Source organism: Cyprinus carpio, chromosome A22, assembly GCF_018340385.1.
Source record: "Cyprinus carpio isolate SPL01 chromosome A22, ASM1834038v1, whole genome shotgun sequence".
NCBI lineage: Eukaryota > Metazoa > Chordata > Actinopteri > Cypriniformes > Cyprinidae > Cyprinus > Cyprinus carpio.
The window spans coordinates 13,480,191-13,498,659 of NC_056593.1; the positions used below are offsets into that span (position 1 = coordinate 13,480,191).

General features: G+C 40.2%; 2 protein-coding genes and 2 long non-coding RNA genes across 5 annotated transcripts in view; 2 read left to right on the forward strand and 2 right to left on the reverse strand.

Annotated features, from left to right (window-relative positions):
• The window catches only part of LOC109046870 (adenylate cyclase type 9-like), a 32,325-nt gene extending 28,647 nt beyond the window's left edge, over positions 1 to 3,678 (reverse strand). The window contains exon 1 of the mRNA XM_019064653.2: positions 178 to 3,678. Coding sequence (XP_018920198.2) covers positions 178 to 1,930 — 1,753 coding nt within the window. The 5' untranslated portion in view covers positions 1,931 to 3,678. The remainder of the gene's footprint in view (positions 1 to 177) is intronic.
• A 21-nt stretch (positions 3,679 to 3,699) lies between these two features.
• On the forward strand, positions 3,700 to 5,559 carry LOC122134899. Of its 2 annotated transcripts, none has more exons than XR_006153190.1 (3): positions 3,700 to 3,841; positions 4,008 to 4,047; positions 4,518 to 5,559. It is a non-coding gene; the product is annotated as an uncharacterized LOC122134899 (long non-coding RNA). The 2 variants fall into 2 exon arrangements; XR_006153191.1 differs by having other exon boundaries at positions 4,008 to 4,038.
• A 208-nt stretch (positions 5,560 to 5,767) lies between these two features.
• Positions 5,768 to 18,399, reverse strand: LOC109046871 (sarcalumenin-like). Its single transcript, XM_042711964.1, has 7 exons — positions 18,247 to 18,399; positions 10,103 to 11,074; positions 8,599 to 8,697; positions 8,352 to 8,447; positions 8,110 to 8,226; positions 7,773 to 8,006; positions 5,768 to 6,851 (listed from the first exon to the last, which is right to left on the reverse strand). The coding sequence occupies exons 1-7, from the start codon at positions 18,302 to 18,304 to the stop codon at positions 6,046 to 6,048; spliced, it is 2,382 nt and encodes a 793-aa protein (XP_042567898.1). The 5' UTR covers positions 18,305 to 18,399; the 3' UTR covers positions 5,768 to 6,045.
• LOC122134900 lies at positions 8,651 to 9,059 on the forward strand. Its single transcript, XR_006153192.1, has 2 exons — positions 8,651 to 8,775; positions 8,921 to 9,059. It is a non-coding gene; the product is annotated as an uncharacterized LOC122134900 (long non-coding RNA).
• Positions 18,400 to 18,469: the final 70 nt, after the last annotated feature.

Below are 18,469 nucleotides of genomic sequence, written 5' to 3' on the forward strand. Positions count from 1 at the left end.
TTGTGGAGCTCATGAAGCTGTAGTGCTGCTGAGGAGACAGATTTTTTTCATTTTCAATTCGATAAAAAGGCAAAACAGAAGGATTTTCTCTAGTGGTCTCACTTTTGTTCCCTAATGCATGAGTTCAAAGAAAAAAAACAAACAAACACACATTGATATATTATTCTTGTGTCTTACCTTTCAGCTGATCAGTAACACTGTGCCCGACACGTTCCATCACTCGTCCATCCTCCCTCTCATAACGGTCATCCAAAAAACCTGCTGTGACCTCCGACAAGTGCACCTTTCCCGCCACACCCAGCTGTTCCATAAGATTGGCCAAATTGACATCATTGGACCAAACGTCAAACTTAAAGCGCTTTATTCCCAGAATACCACAGAGCACGGTGCCGGTGTGCACGCCGACACGCATGTCCACAGTCTCCGACATCTCCTGACAGAACTGCTCGATGGCCTGGATCATCCCGAGCCCCATGTCCACACAGCAGTACGCGTGATCGGGGAGCGGCTCCGGGCAGCCCGCCACGCAATAGTAGCAATCTCCTAGAGTGCTGATCTTCTCGCAGCGGGTCAACTCACACAGACGGTCGAAGCGACCGAAGAGGTCGTTTAGCAGTCCTACCAGAGCAGGGGCGGACTTGTTGGCACTCATTTTGGTGAATCCCACGATGTCTGCAAAGAGGATGCTCACCGGCTCCATGCGCTTCATGTTGAAGGGTCTGAAGATGATTTGTCCGCGAGGGATAGAGTTCTTCTTATGTTTGTTGCTTTTGGGGTTGGATGAGGTGGCGGCAGATGCGGGGGCAACGGAGCAGGTACCTGCGCTGTATCGTTTCCCAGAACTCTCACCTTCCTCGTCTCCTTGCTTCATGAGCTCGTCCGCCACCAGCCGGGGCATCACGGAGTGGATCATCCGCTCCTTCAGCGCCTTCTCCACCTCCAGGCCCTTCCCGTGCATGATTGCCTGACCTACCTTGAGAAAGGTACTCCGAGAGCGCACTTCGGACATGATGAATATGTGGATGCCAATGATGTGCGCGCACAGGTGCAGCAGGACTTTACCTAGGCCAAGCCAGCTCAGAGTATGCAAGTCCGACCTTTGCGACTCTACATAGCTAACGTCCATCTGAACGAGGTACAGCCAGCCTAAAGCCTCATAGAGGACAGAATACAGCAGGCCGAGAAGCACCGACACATACAGTGGCAAGTGCAACACACTGTACAGCAAAAGCAGCACCTCTATACAGAGGGAGAACGTCCCAACGGGTGATATACACGGAGCATTTTGAGACGTAGGCAGTAGTGACTGATTGCCTGGTTTTTGGACATCAAAATGAGCAAAGTGAGAAGTGTGCATTTGAGGCGCCAGGGTGATCCCAAACATGATCACCGTAAGCAGGAAGGATGTGTGGTTGTAGTAACGCGCATATGGCCTTGAGAATGTAAAGCAGAGGAGGAGGAGGCACAGTACAAAAAACCCTGCCGTGGGGACCAGGAAGTTTGTAGGGTCACACCTGGTGCTATTGATCCCAAAGTAGATCCCCCACAGGAGCGCAGCAGTGGCCAGGTAAAACAGGATGTAGCGGAACCTTCTCTGCATCTGTGGGAAACAGCGTTCCCTGCACGCCTCCTCCAGGATGGCGGAGTTAAATTTGGGGTCCCAGCACTGTGCGGCAGACCTCTCAAACAGTGGCGGCACTCTCCTTGGACTGCTCAGACGAGTCATCACAGCCCTGGGAACACCCAATTCCCCCGAGCTGCAGCTTGACGAGATACTGTATTTGCAAGGTTTGGAGGAGCCCATGCCCTCCTTGCCTGGACCCACCTGTTGATTACGGCTGTCGGTTATCCGCACAGTAGCAGCTCCCCCTTCGCTATCACACCTCACCTCCGTCTCGTGCAGTGGCTGGTGCTGCTCTGGCAATGACATGGTGATGAGACAACAACTGACTTTAATTTAACACATATCACCAACTGCTGACAGTACAGAGGAAGGGGCACTTGACATGGATCCGTATGAGAACAAAAAGCACAGTTTATATTAGAAAAGAGTCCAGCCGGAAGTAAATTCCAAGTGCATTCACTATGAAGATGGACCGTCTTGGACTCTTGAGCAGTTCCTTATCCGTGCTGGGATTACGTCAGCACTCGGATTCCATTATATTCTATGGCTAAGTGGCGCGTGAACGCGCGTGAGTGTACTTTTGCTCCGTGCGCGCGGCCGACACTGACTCACTGTCATCCGCTCGATCCTGCTTTTCTAAAAACATTGCTTTAAACACGAATTCAACACCACAGGAGCAAGTACGTATCGTTAAATTAATGAATATTTTTTTTAAAGTAGGTTAGTTCACATCGGGTGTTCTGAAACGGCTTTTAAATGAGTTTCTTTTTAATCCAGTCAACACTGTCCCTCAAACACCCTCTCCAATGCTCGACAATGCTTGAATTTACTTTCCCTTCCCAAATGACATGCAAAGGTAAACCAAGGTTATATTTCATGTTTCCATATGCCAGATTTTACACATTTCTCGTACTCGGTTTCAGTTTTAACTCCGCAAACGCCAAACTTAACGGTCGCTGTTTTTCCAAAGAGTTTTAGCTGCTAAAAAGGCGCCAGTTGCTGAGATATATATATTTTTAAATGCGCCACTTTTCCCTTTATGCGGTCAAAAACACAGAAAATTGATTCAGAGATAACTAACAGTGTATTCCCTTAGGTTCTGACATAACGAAGTAGCGAGAATCGTCCTTCTGTCCGCAAACCGAGGAAAAATAAATGCCTGACGGTTAAAGCCGCCCGTGTGTTCCCGTCAAAACTCAAGTCAGATTCCGTCACTGCCGCCTCGCCGAGGGTCAGAAGACGGCCTGCTCCCATGGAGGAGCCCCGTCCTTTCCTGAACACCCGCTCCGGATGTCAGCCGCGGGTTTTCCAGATTTCAAAGCGCATAGAACACTTCAAGCTCCGGGTGACGTCGTGACAACTTCTAATGACATCAGCGGTTTGCGTGAGGGAGCAGCGCGCTCGTGCATATCTGCCCTCTCCAGGAGACCAACACTTAAGATTCCAACTTCCAAGAAGAAGAAAACACTGATGGCATTTAACAAGTCAACGTGTGCTGAGGCAAAGTATATCCCTGCTTGTGTGTAACCACTTTTAACCGGTTCCTCTGCGGTAATATCAAATCATTTCAATGTTCAAAATGAAGACGAAAGTTTTTTTTGTTTTGTTTAGTATTTTTTTTTTTCTTCCCAGGCCTCAAGTCGTGTGATCGGGGTGGCAGTTCAACACTCGTGGAGTTCAGAGAAAGAATGAGCTCTCATACTCCAACGCTTAAAATCCCGCGCCAGCGCTCCAGCGTTATCCGCCTCTTTAATCCACACTTTGTCCGTTTAGCTCTCCTCCGAAACTGCTTTCAAGTCCGCTGTTTTTCACGGGAACGCTCGTGCCAGGCGAACGCACCGCAGCTGTGTGGCGTTGCGTCCTCTTCCGTTCGCTCTCGGTTCTCCTCCCCGTCTGTACGAGCCTGTTGAAGGGAACGGCGGGAGCCGGTAACGTTAGGAGCTGAACACCGCGGGCTGGCGCTTTACCCGGGCGCTGCGATCACGAGCAGCAGCACCATGTTCTGAGCACACTCGGAAAAGATGGTTGTGGGCGTGCGGTGGGGTGGACAGCTTCACTACAATGTTAGTTGAAATAAGGGGAGGAAGGGGCTAGTCGCTGGGGAGCGCGCACGCAGGGCTCCTTAACGGCGGCGCGCACGCATGAGAACGGCTTCACACTCAAATTTCACTAATGTTCTCTTGGCGTGGAGTTCATGTTATGTCATCAAAAGAACAGGTACGTTTAGTTTAATTGTGCCTCTATTTATCCTCTGAGTAATTCACTATTCACATAAACTGTTATAGAAGTAAGTTAGTATAAAATAAGAAAGTAAATAAACTTGAGTGCACTAAATTGTCAATATGTAACTATTTGTTTATTTATTTTATTCTATTCCTTTCAGAATGTGGCATCAAATCTGAACATCCTCTAAGGTACTCGAGGTATATATATATATATATATATATATATATATATATATATATATATATATATATATATATATATACACACACACACACACACACACACACACACACACACACACACACACACACACACACACACACACACACACACATACATACATACATACATATATAAAAACACACACACATACATACATACATATAAACACACACACACACACACACACACACATACATATATAAACACACAGACATGCATACACATACATACAAACACACACACACACACACACATACACAACATGCAATTGCCATATATACAAATAAACCCTGACTTTCAAAAAAGCAAAAGCTATTTTCTTCAGGTTTATTCTTAGTCTGTAGTATTTATAATTCACTTCATTTAAAAGCAATAGAAGTGTAAATGGTTGAATGGTATGTTCTCATTTAGATAAGCGTAAATGTGCATGTGTTCCTTCATCTAGGAACATACCTGAGATTCATTGGTGCGTCTTGACCTTTGATTTATCGGGTAAGTCACATCCGAGTGATAATCATCCCGCACTTCCCGTTCCAGACATTCATCATGTCCAGTTTCTGAGACGCTGTGTTGTGTCAGAAGGGAAGTGTTATGACACAAGAGTGCATTCAGGAGCCTGTGGAGTCGTCATGCATACATGTACAGCTTTTATTTCTTAGTGGCCACCTGTGGTCTCTGACTCAAAAAACACAGCTGTGGATTATTAAATAAACAAGAGTATAACTAGCCACACAGCACTTAATGCAAATTTCATATCAGTTGTATACTCAGGCTACTACTTTATTGCAGATATTACAACATTCACACTTCTAGGAATCATTAAATACTTAAGAGAAGTGAGCTTTCATGTGGTGTAGCTCTATAAAATAAATGTTTTACACAAACTGCCCTGCTTGAAACTGTATTTTATATAGATAAATGCATATATTGCTGCTATCAAACAGATAACTGACATAAAATGCATTTTTATATGAGACCACATGTTACGTCATTGAACTGTGATCACTATTTTTATTGCAGTGAGTTAAATGATATGCTACGCCACCTAGTGGACATTTTGGATCCTCTTATGTTGAAGTGAACTGCAGCTGCAAAATCATTATCATTTGTCTCACAATTCATTCCTGTATTTATTGTATCTAAATGTTTTACTATTATTATTGACTTAAATATCCAGTTTAACGTTTAATTTCCATATTGGGTAACTCAAGAGCCACAAAAAAAAATTAATGTAACAGTTGAAACATGCAATAATGTGAACAAATGCAACCAACAACTTGTACACCAGTAAATTGTACAAAGGAATATGATCGAAATTTACAAGTGGAACTGAAGTAATGAAATCAAGATCAACGTTCTACCACATTCGGCATATTCACTGTGGAAGCCTGTTTCCACCACGGCATAAAGAAAAAATTAAATTAAAAAAAGGGTAATTGTGACATTTTATCTCACATTTCAGAGTTATAAACTCTCAGTCAGGTCTGCAACATAGACACTGAAGATATATATATTTTTGCAAATCTAGGTATTATCTACCAGTTCTGACTTTTTTTTTTTCTCAAAAAAGTATTTATTTATTAAGTATTGTGAGGTAAAAATTCACAGTTACCTTTCATTTATTTTTTTTATCCTGTGGCAAAAACAAGCTTCCATAATTCACACTTTTAAAACGACATTCAAACAATAAATAAATAAGATTATGACACGTCATTTATTTCGAACAGTATAAATAAGTAAAATTATTGCAAGCTGAGTTAAATTAGAACAAGGAAGAAAAGGAAGAAAAATAGGACACCGATTCCCTTCATTCAGGTCTGTTTTATACAGAGTGGTAAAAGTCTCTGTACACAGTGTTTAACTGGCTTTCCATTGATGTGAATCTCATCTGCGTCACTTATACTCTCTCATTCATCCATTCATTGCTTTGGTGCCACTCTTTCATATTTCCCACATCTCCCACCAATCTTCTATTACTGTCTCCTCCAACGGTTTTGGGGTTTCTCCTTGGTTTCTGCCGATGCCTCTGCCTTGACTTCCCGTTTCTCTGCCAGACTGCTGAGCAAAGCCGGCAGGTCATCTGTGATGGCCTTCTCGATCTTCTCCAGCAGGCATCCGCCTGACCAGCTGCAGTATGAGGAGAGGAGCTTAAAGCCGCTGGGAGGATTGACTCCAAAGAAGTCCCGATACGCCTCCGGTTCTGGCAAGTCGAACTTACTCACATTGGTCTTGGCCAGAATGGACTTGAAGATGTAGAATTTGTCGGGGTCACTCACAATATCATTGAAAACCTCATGTGGGTCACTCAACCAGCCCAGCTTCTCATAATACGTCTGCAGGTAGCGGTCGACCAGGAGGGCGTGGATGCGCACGCGGATGCCGTGCTGCCGAATGAAGGCGATTTTGTTTTCCAGCCGGTTCTCGATGACCTGATTTAGGTCCTCCAGCAGAGAGATCTCTTCACGTTTAAAAAGGTCTCTGTTGGTGTCGGGAGAGTAATCCTGTGGCCAAAAGGAGCTCACGTAGACACGCGGTGGCTCTGTCACGTTAATCAAGGGTGCCATGCTCCAGAAGAGGGCGCCGTACACGCGCATTAGGTCCTGGGTTGTTAAACTGTCAGCCTTGTTGAGGATGATACGGATTTGTGACTCGCGTCCCTTCATCTGTCTGAACAGCATTTCTAGTTCTAAACCCACATCGAGTTTGGTTGGGTCAAACACCAGGAAGATGAGATCAGCACGGTCGATAAACCACTGGCAGACGTCACTGTAGGGGTACCCTAAAATACAACAACAGAGTGTGTCCAAAGGCAGAATGTTTTAGTTATACTACATATTTATACTTATTATATTCTTATTTGTTAGGACTGAAACTGATTCTTATGCAGTCCTCCACCAATTCTGAGGGAAATGCTATATATTAAAAACTACTTATTCAGTGGTGCTACAGAACCACTAGTGAATATACAGTGTAAAACAAACAGCATGATTAGTGAAGTATTGTTTTTGAGCGAATGATTAAAATGAGCAGGTTTTTTTTTTTTTTTTTTTTAGTGAATGCAAAATTCAAGTGTAGTCTGATTCTCAAAAGAAAGACTCTAATGAGTCAAACACCCAAACTGCTGAGTTAATGACTGGTTGTTTATATAACAATGTGTAGTTAAAGATATAGGCCGTCCTTGTTTGTTTTGTCAGAAGTATTTCAAAAATATCAAACGACACCCTACCGTTCAAGTTTAGGGTCGGTCAGATTTTTAATGTTTTTGAAAGAAGTCTCTCATGTTCACCAAGGCTGCATTTATTTGATCAAATATGTAGTAAAAACAGTGAAATATTATCACAATTTAAAATATTTGTTTCTATTTTAATATGTTTTAAAATGTATTTAATCCCTTGGTGGTAAAATTAAATTCAAGTCTTCATTGTCGCATGATCCTTCAGGAATCATTCTAACATGCTGATCTGCTGCTCAAGAAACATTTCTTATTATTATTATCATTGTTTAAACCAGTTGCACTGCTTAATATTTTTGTAAACTGTGATGCATTTTTTTCAGGATTCTTTGATAGAAATTTCAGAAGAACAGCATTTATTTGAAATAGAAATCCTTTGTTACATTATAAATGTCTTTACTTTCACTTTTGATCAATTTGTTCACACTATACTCTTTTTCCGAGTCTTTGTGAACATTGTTTTCTCACCTCTCTCTTGTTGTTTGCGGTTCTCAATGATTCCAGGTGTGTCCACAATGGTGACGCGCTCCAGGAGTTTGTGCGGCATCTCGATTCCCACCAGCTTTTCCAGAAACCCCTGACCAAACTTCTCTAGTGGTGAGAAAGAGCGGGAACTGTCTGCCGCCATGACAATGCCCTCAATGGTACGAAACTTCTCACCGTGCATCAGTACAGTGTATTCTGAGGTTGTGGGCTCAGCCCCTGAGAGAAAACAAAAGAGACTGAGATGAAGGAGCATAGAAGAACTAATATTTAATTGTATCATTTCATTTTACAATCATTCATTTGATGATTGATGGGTTACCAGTGTAAAGCTGTTGTGAAGAGTCATCGAGACCCAGAAGATAATTGATCATTGAAGACTTGCCAACGCTCCAAGGACCCAGGAACAGAACCATGGGCTTAGATGTGATCTCTGCATCTGAACAATGTGAAGAAAACGGAGAGTTCAACTGAGGATAGGAGTTCATTAAGATCCTTTTCATGGTTGAAGAACAGTAGTCTGAAATGACGTTTTAAAACTAATCCAATTTCAAAAGACGTTACCTGACACTTCATGCTGCCTGAGCTCATTGTATTTGTAGGCCTTGTCCAAGGGTTTGATTGCAGTGTTGTAGACATGCTGCAGCTTCTTCAGAGCATCTACGAAAGGCAGAGCTGATGAAATTATGCTAGAAACTGACTTGTACTGCTACTTCAAAAGGTCATATGGAAGATACTGTATAGCTCAGAAAGGTAATACTTCTTTATTTTTTTCATATATATTTTTTTTTAATTTCATTATATGACTCACCAACAAATTCCTGTGAAGGTTCAGCTGTTGCCAGACGCAGCGTCTCTTTAATGTGAGACTGATCTCTTGTGGCACGACCTGAGCGGGTTGTTTTCTCCACTGCCAGTCAAAATCAGCAATAAAACATGAAGCTCATATCATCATAACATTTTTGTTGTTGTGGACACACAAAACAAGGTTATTATTTTTTTTTTTAGCATTTTCAATTTTTTTAAATACTATTTTAAAAATTTACTTTCTAGGTAAACCTTTTCGTTTTTATCTTGTTGACATATTTCTAAATTGGTTCTATGTAATTTATCTTTATTTTTATTATTTACAGCTAAGAAGTCTGTTGTGGAATCAACAGAGCATTGCCAGAATTTAGATTTACATCTGAAGTAAACAAGAGCTCTGAGGAAAGAAGTCGCATCTGTATTTACACAAGAATCACAATAACAGGAAACAATGTATCAGCTCAATGTGTTGCTTGTTTTTTTTAGTGCGCAGCTAAAAGCTAAAAAAGACCAGCTTAGACTTACACAAATGGTGATGTTCTAGTTATGGTTTCACGCTGGCACGCTAGTTTCAGTCATATTATCCGCATCAGTGTGATGTGTTCTACCCAACAGACATACAGTACACTTCTGTTTTTGTTGATTGTCATTTCAGTTGTTTTTCTTATTGCTGTTTTAGTTTAGTTTTCATTTTTTTCCCCATTATTTATTTTCATTTATTATTTTAAGTTCACTTTATTTTTCTTAATCAGTAGTGTCTAACCAGTCTCCAAAACAGAATACAGCTGTCATGTTGGACCCATCAATTGCTACACGTACATCAACCATCTATTTGAAGCCAGTCAAACACAATCAATGTACTATTAAAAGCATCTGAAACATTTCTTCCCTATTACAAAACTGTCCTCCATGCAGGCCAGAGAACATATTGTTATGAATAGACTTGTGCCAGGGGTTATTTCTGTTAGGTTATTTTGGTGGTGGGTTTATTCCTGTGCCACCTTTGACCAAAGGATCAGGTGGAGAAGCAATAGTGTCCAACTCTGCCCCCTGGGGACGGGACAACAATGTAGCACCTTCTCACTGGTTATTTCCACTATAATGGGCTTTAACAACAAGCTTTATGATGATTCTGAAGCTTTTAAATATATTAGACTTTAGATCAGTATAAAGGTGCAGTCACATTAGCATATTCTTTTTTCTCAAAAGTCACTTTCAAACCAAGCCGCTTTCTGTTGGTCAGTGGCAATTTTGTGTGACCGAACTGAACATTAGCGATTTTTTTTGCCCTCACGGGAAATTCCTGATTGCATGGATTCTTATTTAAGTGACTGGACTGACTTCCTCAGAACTTTGTTTAATGAATATAAACATTGTTTAGTGAATATATGTGTACAAAATCCAGAACTTTTGATTTTAGAAAATACTTTTACAAATGTAAACATTATCTTGTTTCATATTAGCATGAAATGTCCCATGTTATTTATGCTGCCTGAATCCTACTGTACCTTTCGTAAACACTTTGGTTGCTGGTACATCATCTGACACTTCTTCCACCGTTACTTCTTCAGCAGGTGCAGAAACATCTTCTTGGACCATAATTTGTTCTGAAGTTGGTTCCTCAAGCTCCTCATTCACCTCTTGGGCTAATTCAACAACATCTGCTACTAGTTCCTCGGCAGCTTCTGTTTCCACCATTTCTACAAAAGCTTCTGGTTCTTCTATAGATTGTTTATCTTTGGCAACTTCAGGAGCTCCTTTGTCCTCTGTTACTGCTTCCTCTTCTTCAGCTTCTTCCTCTGTTACCTCTTCTGATTTCTCTTCCACTTGCTCTTCAAGCTGAGGAACTGCATCTGCCTCTTCTTCTGTCTGAGAAGCCTCTTCGTCCTCACTTGCCTCTTCTTGAATCTGAAGAACATCCTCCTCCTCAACTACCTCCTCTTCAGTCTGAGAAAGTTCCTCTTCTTCACCTGCTTCATCTTCAGTCTGAAGAACCTCCTCTTCCTCAACCACCTCCTCATCTGTCTGAGAAACGTCCTTGTCCTCCTTTTCCACAGGTTCCTCAACAACCATTTGTGATTCAATATCACTGTCTACCTCTGAGATCTCCTCCTCCTTCACGTCTTCATGTGCCTCCTCAAGAACTTCCTCCTCCACCACTTCATTAGATTCGTCTGACTCACCTTCTGCCTCCTCCTCAAATATCTCTTCAGAAGAGGTCTCCTCTTGACTCAACTCCTCAGAATTCTCTTCTGAAACAAGCTCCTTCTCCTCTTCATCCTCATTAGAACTGACATCTTCTGCCGTGGTGTCAATTTGTGCAGCAGTGTCACAGGGTTGGCACACAGGTCTGTTCGGTGCAGGAGTGTCATTGGAGGAGCTCTGGCTTATATCCTCTGTGCCATCACAGCAGTTGAACAGCTTGCCTTCAGACTTCAGCTGGAATGGCACAAGCGGCTCAGTCTTAGAATCCACTGCATCTGCAGAGGAAAAACAATAATATTAACCAAAATATGATGGTATATAACTCTGCACATTCAGACAGAATGAAGAATTAAAGGGGTCATATGATGCGATTTCAAGTTTTCCTTTCTCTTTGGAGTGTTACAAGCTGTTCGTGAATAGATAAGATTCCTAAAGTTGCAAAGACTAAAATCTCAAACCGAAAGAGATATTCTTTATAAAAGTTAAGACTCATCCACGCTCCCCTAAAACGCCTCGTTTAAACACGCCCCCACATGTCTACGTCACAATGTGCAAAGAAAGAATGTGTAACTTTGATTCTCGGTGTAGCATTTTTTGGCCTTCCAGAAGAGGACACGACTAGAAATCAGTGGTTAAATTGTATTAACAACACTGTTCCAGGACAGTTTAACCCAAATATTCAGATGTGTGCAGCTTATTTTATGGAGGACAAGGACTGTTTCCTGAGAGGGTAGCCTACAATGCCGGTGTTCTGACAAATAATGCTGACTCACAGCCTGTAAGTACGTTTTCATATTTAAATTATTTGCCACTGTTGATTCAAACGCGAGTTTTGAGCAGTGTAGAGTAGCGCTGGTTGTTTGTCGTTTCTCCAATCACAAATGCAGACATGGTTTTATGTTTAGCAGCACGATATGCAACGCGTAAAAATACAGTATAAGTCATTATAATCAGTAATTATGTCCCCACTGGATTCAACAAATGCCTCATTTATAATGGGTTTTAATGTTTTTGTCTCATCCTGGGACACGGCATCACAGGATGACATTTCCGTCAGACGCTTGAGGTATTCAGCCAATCACAACGCGCTGGATAGCTGGCCAATCAGAGCACACCTCACTTTTCAGACTGATTAGCTTTGTAAAAAACGATGCATTTCAGAAAGGCGGGGCATAGAGGAGAAACAATAATGTACAGTATGTGGAAAGTAATGTTTTTTGAACCTTAAACCACATAAACACATTTCATTACACTAAATACAAAAAATAATGTTCTTTTTTAACAACGTCATATGACCCCTTTAATCGTACTTGATATCACAACATAATGGCAACAAAAATGATCATGTACAAGTTCGATTTTTTTTTTTTTTCTGCTGAAACATGAAAGTTTTCAGTAATTACATTTGGGTAGTTGGGTAATTGATTTGGTACTCTGTTTAGTGTGTCGTGCATCATTTCATCACATTAGCATTAGCTTTCTGTGTTGGAGACAGTATCATGAGCCCTGATCCTGTTCCTGGAGCTCTACCTTCCTACAGAGTTCAGTGCAAACCCTGCTACAACACACCTGTCTGTAATTATCGCTGGTTCATGTGTGTTTGATTAGGGTTGGAGCTGAACTTTACAGGAAGGTAGAGCTCCAAGAACAGGATTGTGCACCCCGGATCTACAATGTCACAGCAGCTCAAACAAAATAAAACCATGGTTACAATCCTTAATCATGTACAGAACCATATCTTAAAATGATATAGCTTTAATAATGTGGTTTATGGATTTTAATATGAATTGGTGGTAGAGCTGCTTTGGTGCAAATGTGGCAATGACCCATCTCTGTGATTCATGCAGTGATGAATGCTCTCGATGAGAGCTAAATGCTTTTCATGTGAATCACATCTTGAAATAGAGAGAAGAGCTGGCAAGAGAAGAGAACGGCAAGTCATTTCTGTTCATGTGGATCATCAGAGCGAGGTTTATTTTTCATACTGTCATCCGGTGCGGCGGCTCTGATAAAGGTGTTAGCATGTACCAGATTTCCACCTCTAGTTTTAATGTCAAATGCTTCCATTGAAAAGCTCTGCTTTTGAGCAAATACATATCAAATTATAAATAATGATGCATTAATTAGTCTTCCAGTATAATTTTTGCACACAGCCATTTCAGTGACCAACAAAATGTAATCCATATCAAAGTAAAAAAATCACATTCAAAAGCGCTTTTGAGTTAATGCTAAATTAACCTCAAAAGACAAATCCTCAATTCGTTAAAAGTGTCTTAGCCATACTCTTAAGCAATGGTTCAACAACATACTGACAGCAGATGGCACCAGTGTCTATAGTTAGTTCAACTAAACCTCTTCTACCTTTGGCATTTGACCACTTGCTTGTAAAAATGCTCTCTGACAGGCTTATGTGTTCCTTAGAAGTCTCTAATTAATTGAATTGGCTCTAGTCTGTTAAATGAGATATGTTTTGAGCACTTAGACACATGCTCACATACCCAGGAGAGCTGTATTTAGGCCAAAGACATGAGTGCAAGAGTGTCATCAATGCAACCGTGAGACATTTTGAAGGCCTAAGGCCATGTTACTGTCATAAGAGTTACTCTTTACTTCTAGCTTTCTATCTTTACTGGTCCATGTTTGTGGTTACATAATTGTTGAACAGCTCATATTCTGCTCCATATCATAGTCTGCCATGTTGATTTAATTAAATTAGAGCCAGTTCAAGTGGTGGGAAAGAGCAACAATGCTACACTCTCCGAGGACCATCCCAATCCACACAGGTATTATTTTGTAGACAACGGCTGGGGAGCTTTCAGTCACAGTGGAGAAGGGACATTTCTTTGTGTGTATTATTATTATAGTGTCTCGGGTGACTCCTGTTGAAATAATAGCACTAGTCCTTGTAAACTACCCCAAAATGAAACCAACCAACCATATATTTGATAATACTAGATCATCTGCATTTTCCAGTGAGGTCTAAGTGACGTAGACCAGCCCTTCCCCCTTCGACAGCATGTTCTGAGGTGAGGACAGGAATGGACAGGTGCTCGATCCCAGGTCTTCATGACACAAATAGCCTAAGCTGAGAAGCTTCTATGCTTTTATCTGCTAAAATGACATTTCTCTTCAGCTTTTATAGAAATGCTTCTTTCTGATATCACTGACTGTCAAAGCACTCATTTTTTTGTGTTTGTATGTACAAAAGTTATTTATCAAAGATAACTAAGGACCCTTTTTCCCTGGAGGAAAAAAATAAAAAAACATGACAGATTGATTTTCTTGATATTGATTTCCGTTATGTTTCTAATGTGGATGAAACTCTGTGCTAAAATATTTTAATATGTTATATAATATATTATATATGTTCCCTCCGAATGATTCATATGATCCAGTTCTTCAAAATGAAATTTTTAGTCAATAAAATCATAATTTGACCGGTGAAGTCTGATTCTCGAGTGAATGACTCTTTTGAGCCTGTTCTGTTTAATGAATCGAATCATAATTTGACTGGTCAAGTCTGATTCTCGAGTGATTGACTCTTATGAGCCGGTTCTGTTTAATGAATCGAATCATAATTTGACCGGTGAAGTCTGATTCTCGAGTGATTGACTCTTATGAGCCGGTTCTGTTTAGTGAATCGAATCATAATTTGACTGGTCAAGTCTGATTCTCGAGTGAATGACTCTTATGAGCCGGTTCTGTTTAGTGAATCGAATCATAATTTGACCGGTGAAGTCTGATTCTCGAGTTAATGACTCTTATGAGCCGATTCTGTTTAGTGAATCGAATCATAATTTGACCGGTGAAGTCTGATTCTCGAGTGAATGACTCTTTTGAGCCGGTTCTGTTTAGTGAATCGAATCATAATTTGACGGTCCGGTCAAGTCTGATTCTCGAGTGAATGACTCTTATGAGCCGATTCTGTTTAGTGAATCGAATCATAATTTGACCGGTCAAGTCTGATTCTCGAGTGATTGACTCTTATGAGCCGATTCTGTTTAGTGAATCGAATCATAATTTGACCGGGTGAAGTCTGATTCTCGAGTGAATGACTCTTTTGAGCCTGTTCTGTTTAATGAATCGAATCATAATTTGACCGGTCAAGTCTGATTCTCGAGTGAATGACTCTTATGAGCCGGTTCTGTTTAGTGAATCGAATCATAATTTGACCGGTGAAGTCTGGTTCTCGAGTGAATGACTCTTATGAGCCGATTCTGTTTAGTGAATCGAATCATAATTTGACCGGTGTGAAGTCTGATTCTCGAGTGATTGACTCTTATGAGCCGGTTCTGTTTAGTGAATCGAATCATAATTTGACCGGTGAAGTCTGATTCTCGAGTGTGATTGACTCTTATGAGCCGGTTCTGTTTAATGAATCGAATCATAATTTGACCGGTGAAGTCTGATTCTCGAGTGAATGACTCTTTTGAGCCTGTTCTGTTTAGTGAATCGAATCATAATTTGACCGGTGAAGTCTGATTCTCGAGTGATTGACTCTTATGAGCCGATTCTGTTTAGTGAATCGAATCATAATTTGACCCGGTGAAGTCTGATTCTCGAGTGATTGACTCTTATGAGCCGGTTTTGGTTCTGTGAATCGAATCATAATTTGACCGGTGAAGTCTGATTCTCGAGTGAATGACTCTTAAGAGCCGGTTCTGTTTAGTGAATCGAATCATAATTTGACCGGTGAAGTCTGATTCTCGAGTGAATGATTCTTAAGAGCCGGTTCTGTTTAATGAATCGAATCATAATTTGACCGGTGAAGTCTGATTCTCGAGTGAATGACTCTTAAGAGCCGGTTCTGTTTAGTGAATCGAATCATAATTTGACCGGTGAAGTCTGATTCTCGAGTGATTGACTCTTATGAGCCGATTCTGTTTAGTGAATCGAATCATAATTTGACCGGTGAAGTCTGATTCTCGAGTGAATGACTCTTATGAGCCGGTTCTTTTTAGTGAATCGAATCATAATTTGACCGGTGAAGTCTGATTCTCGAGTGATTGACTCTTATGAGCCGGTTCTGTTTAGTGAATCGAATCATAATTTGACCGGTGAAGTCTGATTCTCGAGTGAATGACTCTTAAGAGCCGGTTCTGTTTAATGAATCGAATCATAATTTGACCGGTGAAGTCTGATTCTCTTGAAAGTCCATCCCTAAACCTAACAAAATTTGTGCTGATTCAGTTTAATGTATTTATTTATGCATGGCTGTGTGTTTTAGAGTATGACTATGTACGACTTGCTGATGTAAGTATTGTGTGTGTTTTATTTGTTTGTATAGCAACGTAGTTTACTCTGGCTTGCAAGTGCAATGTCTCTGTACGGTTGGCTGGAGTGAGTGGACTGTAACAGGGAAAGCCCCGCTGCTAAAACAGGCCACATACAGTAGCATGGCATGACAGAAGCTTTAAGTCCTACTGTTAACATAATGGTTGCCCTACAAGGCCTGCAAGACAGAAATAAATAGTGATTGAGACAGTAGCGTTGTGACAGCAGCTGTGGACTGTCAGTGTATATGTGGATAGAGAGTACAAGGGGGCGTGTTAGTGAAGCCGTGAAGCATGACCACGCAACTGCTCGACCAACAGTGTCTGATTTCATGGTGCAGTCGAGGCCTGACAGCACAGACGCAACAAGAACAATGCAAGGACAGACAAGGATAATACAGGAAGAAGTTACAGTCTCTAATTAGCTGACCAACAGTAACCGTTTTTCTTTGACTAGAGACAAAGGATTCCAACAATCACAAAGACAATGAATAAGAATTTATAAGATAACAAGATATAAGAATTAATATTCAAATTTGTAATAATAATGTTATCCACTCAGGAGAATGAGGAAAAATATTTTTTTTTTTTGTCTTATTTTCATGCGTATTAATAATGCTCTTTTAACTTAAAAAAATGCAATTAAAATGCAATTCATAGATAGAGTGACTTTAATACACCTCTTCTATGATGAGCATGTTTTTTATTTCGAATTTTAAATATATGTTTAAAATTAATTTAACCACTCCTCAGGGTGATATAATTAAAAGAATTAAATTATTGTAGCGAAAACTTTATTAAGTAGTTTGATGTGTTTTGTTAACATTACTTCTACAACAATAAAAAATGGCTGCACTGATTATTAATTTTTGAAAAATGTTTGTCTTCCAGTTCAAAGTTATTGTTACTGTTAAAGTCATGTGGTGCAACCAGCATGCAGAAAAAAAAAAAATATTTATAAAATAGAAAATGAACGTGTGTCAAAGTCAATCAATCTAATAAAAAAAGAAAAAATTATAATAATAAAAAAATAGAAATATGACAAAGTAAGTTTAGTTCAGGTCATGTGGTGCAACTCCTCAAAATATTAATAATTCATGACAATTGTAAAATGTTACTTTTAAAAGTACATCTAAAAATTTTTAAAATCTATGTAACCAACATTAATATAAAAGGTATATTTCAAGAAATTATTATGCATTTTAAAGAATAATTTTAAAAGATTTTTACTATTCTTTATCGTGGACATTTATCAGTCATTGACCCATAAAAGTGTGTGTTAATGATTAAGATGTATGACCCAGTGTTATATTAGAATTATTTGAGATTTGTTATAGTTTTTGAATGTTTTTTTGTTTTTACTGTTTATATTTATTATTTGTCATTTTTATTAGTTTTGTAAGTTTTTAAAATGTACAGCTTTTATTCATTTTTATTTCACTTTTAGTTTTTTAATACGCCAAGTTAAACTTAATGAAAACATGATATTTTGTCATGTAGGCTATTTGAAATGAAAGGGTTTTATATATTTTATTTTGTTTTGTTTCAGTTAACAGTCATGTAATTTCAACCAACAATTTTGTAAGTGTGTGTTTGTGTGTGTGTGTGTGTGTGTGTGTGTGTGTGTGTTTCATGGTTTTAGTTAACTATAATAATCAAGTGAACACAGCAGATGTCAGAAGTTACATAATTCAGTGGAGTAATAAGTAATAAGTGTCTCTATACAAAGCCCAGAATCAGCAAGAACGACTCCCAGAAACACTTTTTTTCCCGCCATACACATACAGTTCACGCCATCCAGAAACTCAGATTCAGTTGTACTGAACATACTGTACTTGAGTGCACTTGATGACTCTTAGTCAACGAATCAAAGAACAATTAGACTAACTTACAAATGCAAGTTCATAAAAACAACAACAAGACAAGAAACCCCACGTGTTATATACATTCTGTAAACTCTACACTTCTCCATATACACTCTATGAACACAAGCAGGCACAGATGCAGGGACGTTCATCTTCACCAAGGACAAGCAAGCTGATCTAGGATTTCAGACGCTCATCTTGATGGCTAATACTCCCAGATGAATACCCAATCATTGTTACTAGGTTCACATTTCAGCTGCATATATACAGAAGTCACCTGCATTCGAATCCAGTTTTGAAACGTCTTACCTGCAGTGGCGAGTGCCAGTAGAGGCAGCAGGCAGCAGACGGGGATGAAAAGCCTCATTTTGACTGCCAGGACTGTCCGGGTCCCTTCTCAGGCTATATATACCCCCGGAGAGAGGCAAGAGGGCATGCGGAGGGTCTGGGGGTGGGGCGGCGCACACGGACATTGGAGCATTTGCACAAGCGTCAGCACTGGGAGCAGCTGCTTTCTCCAGTCAGATGGCCC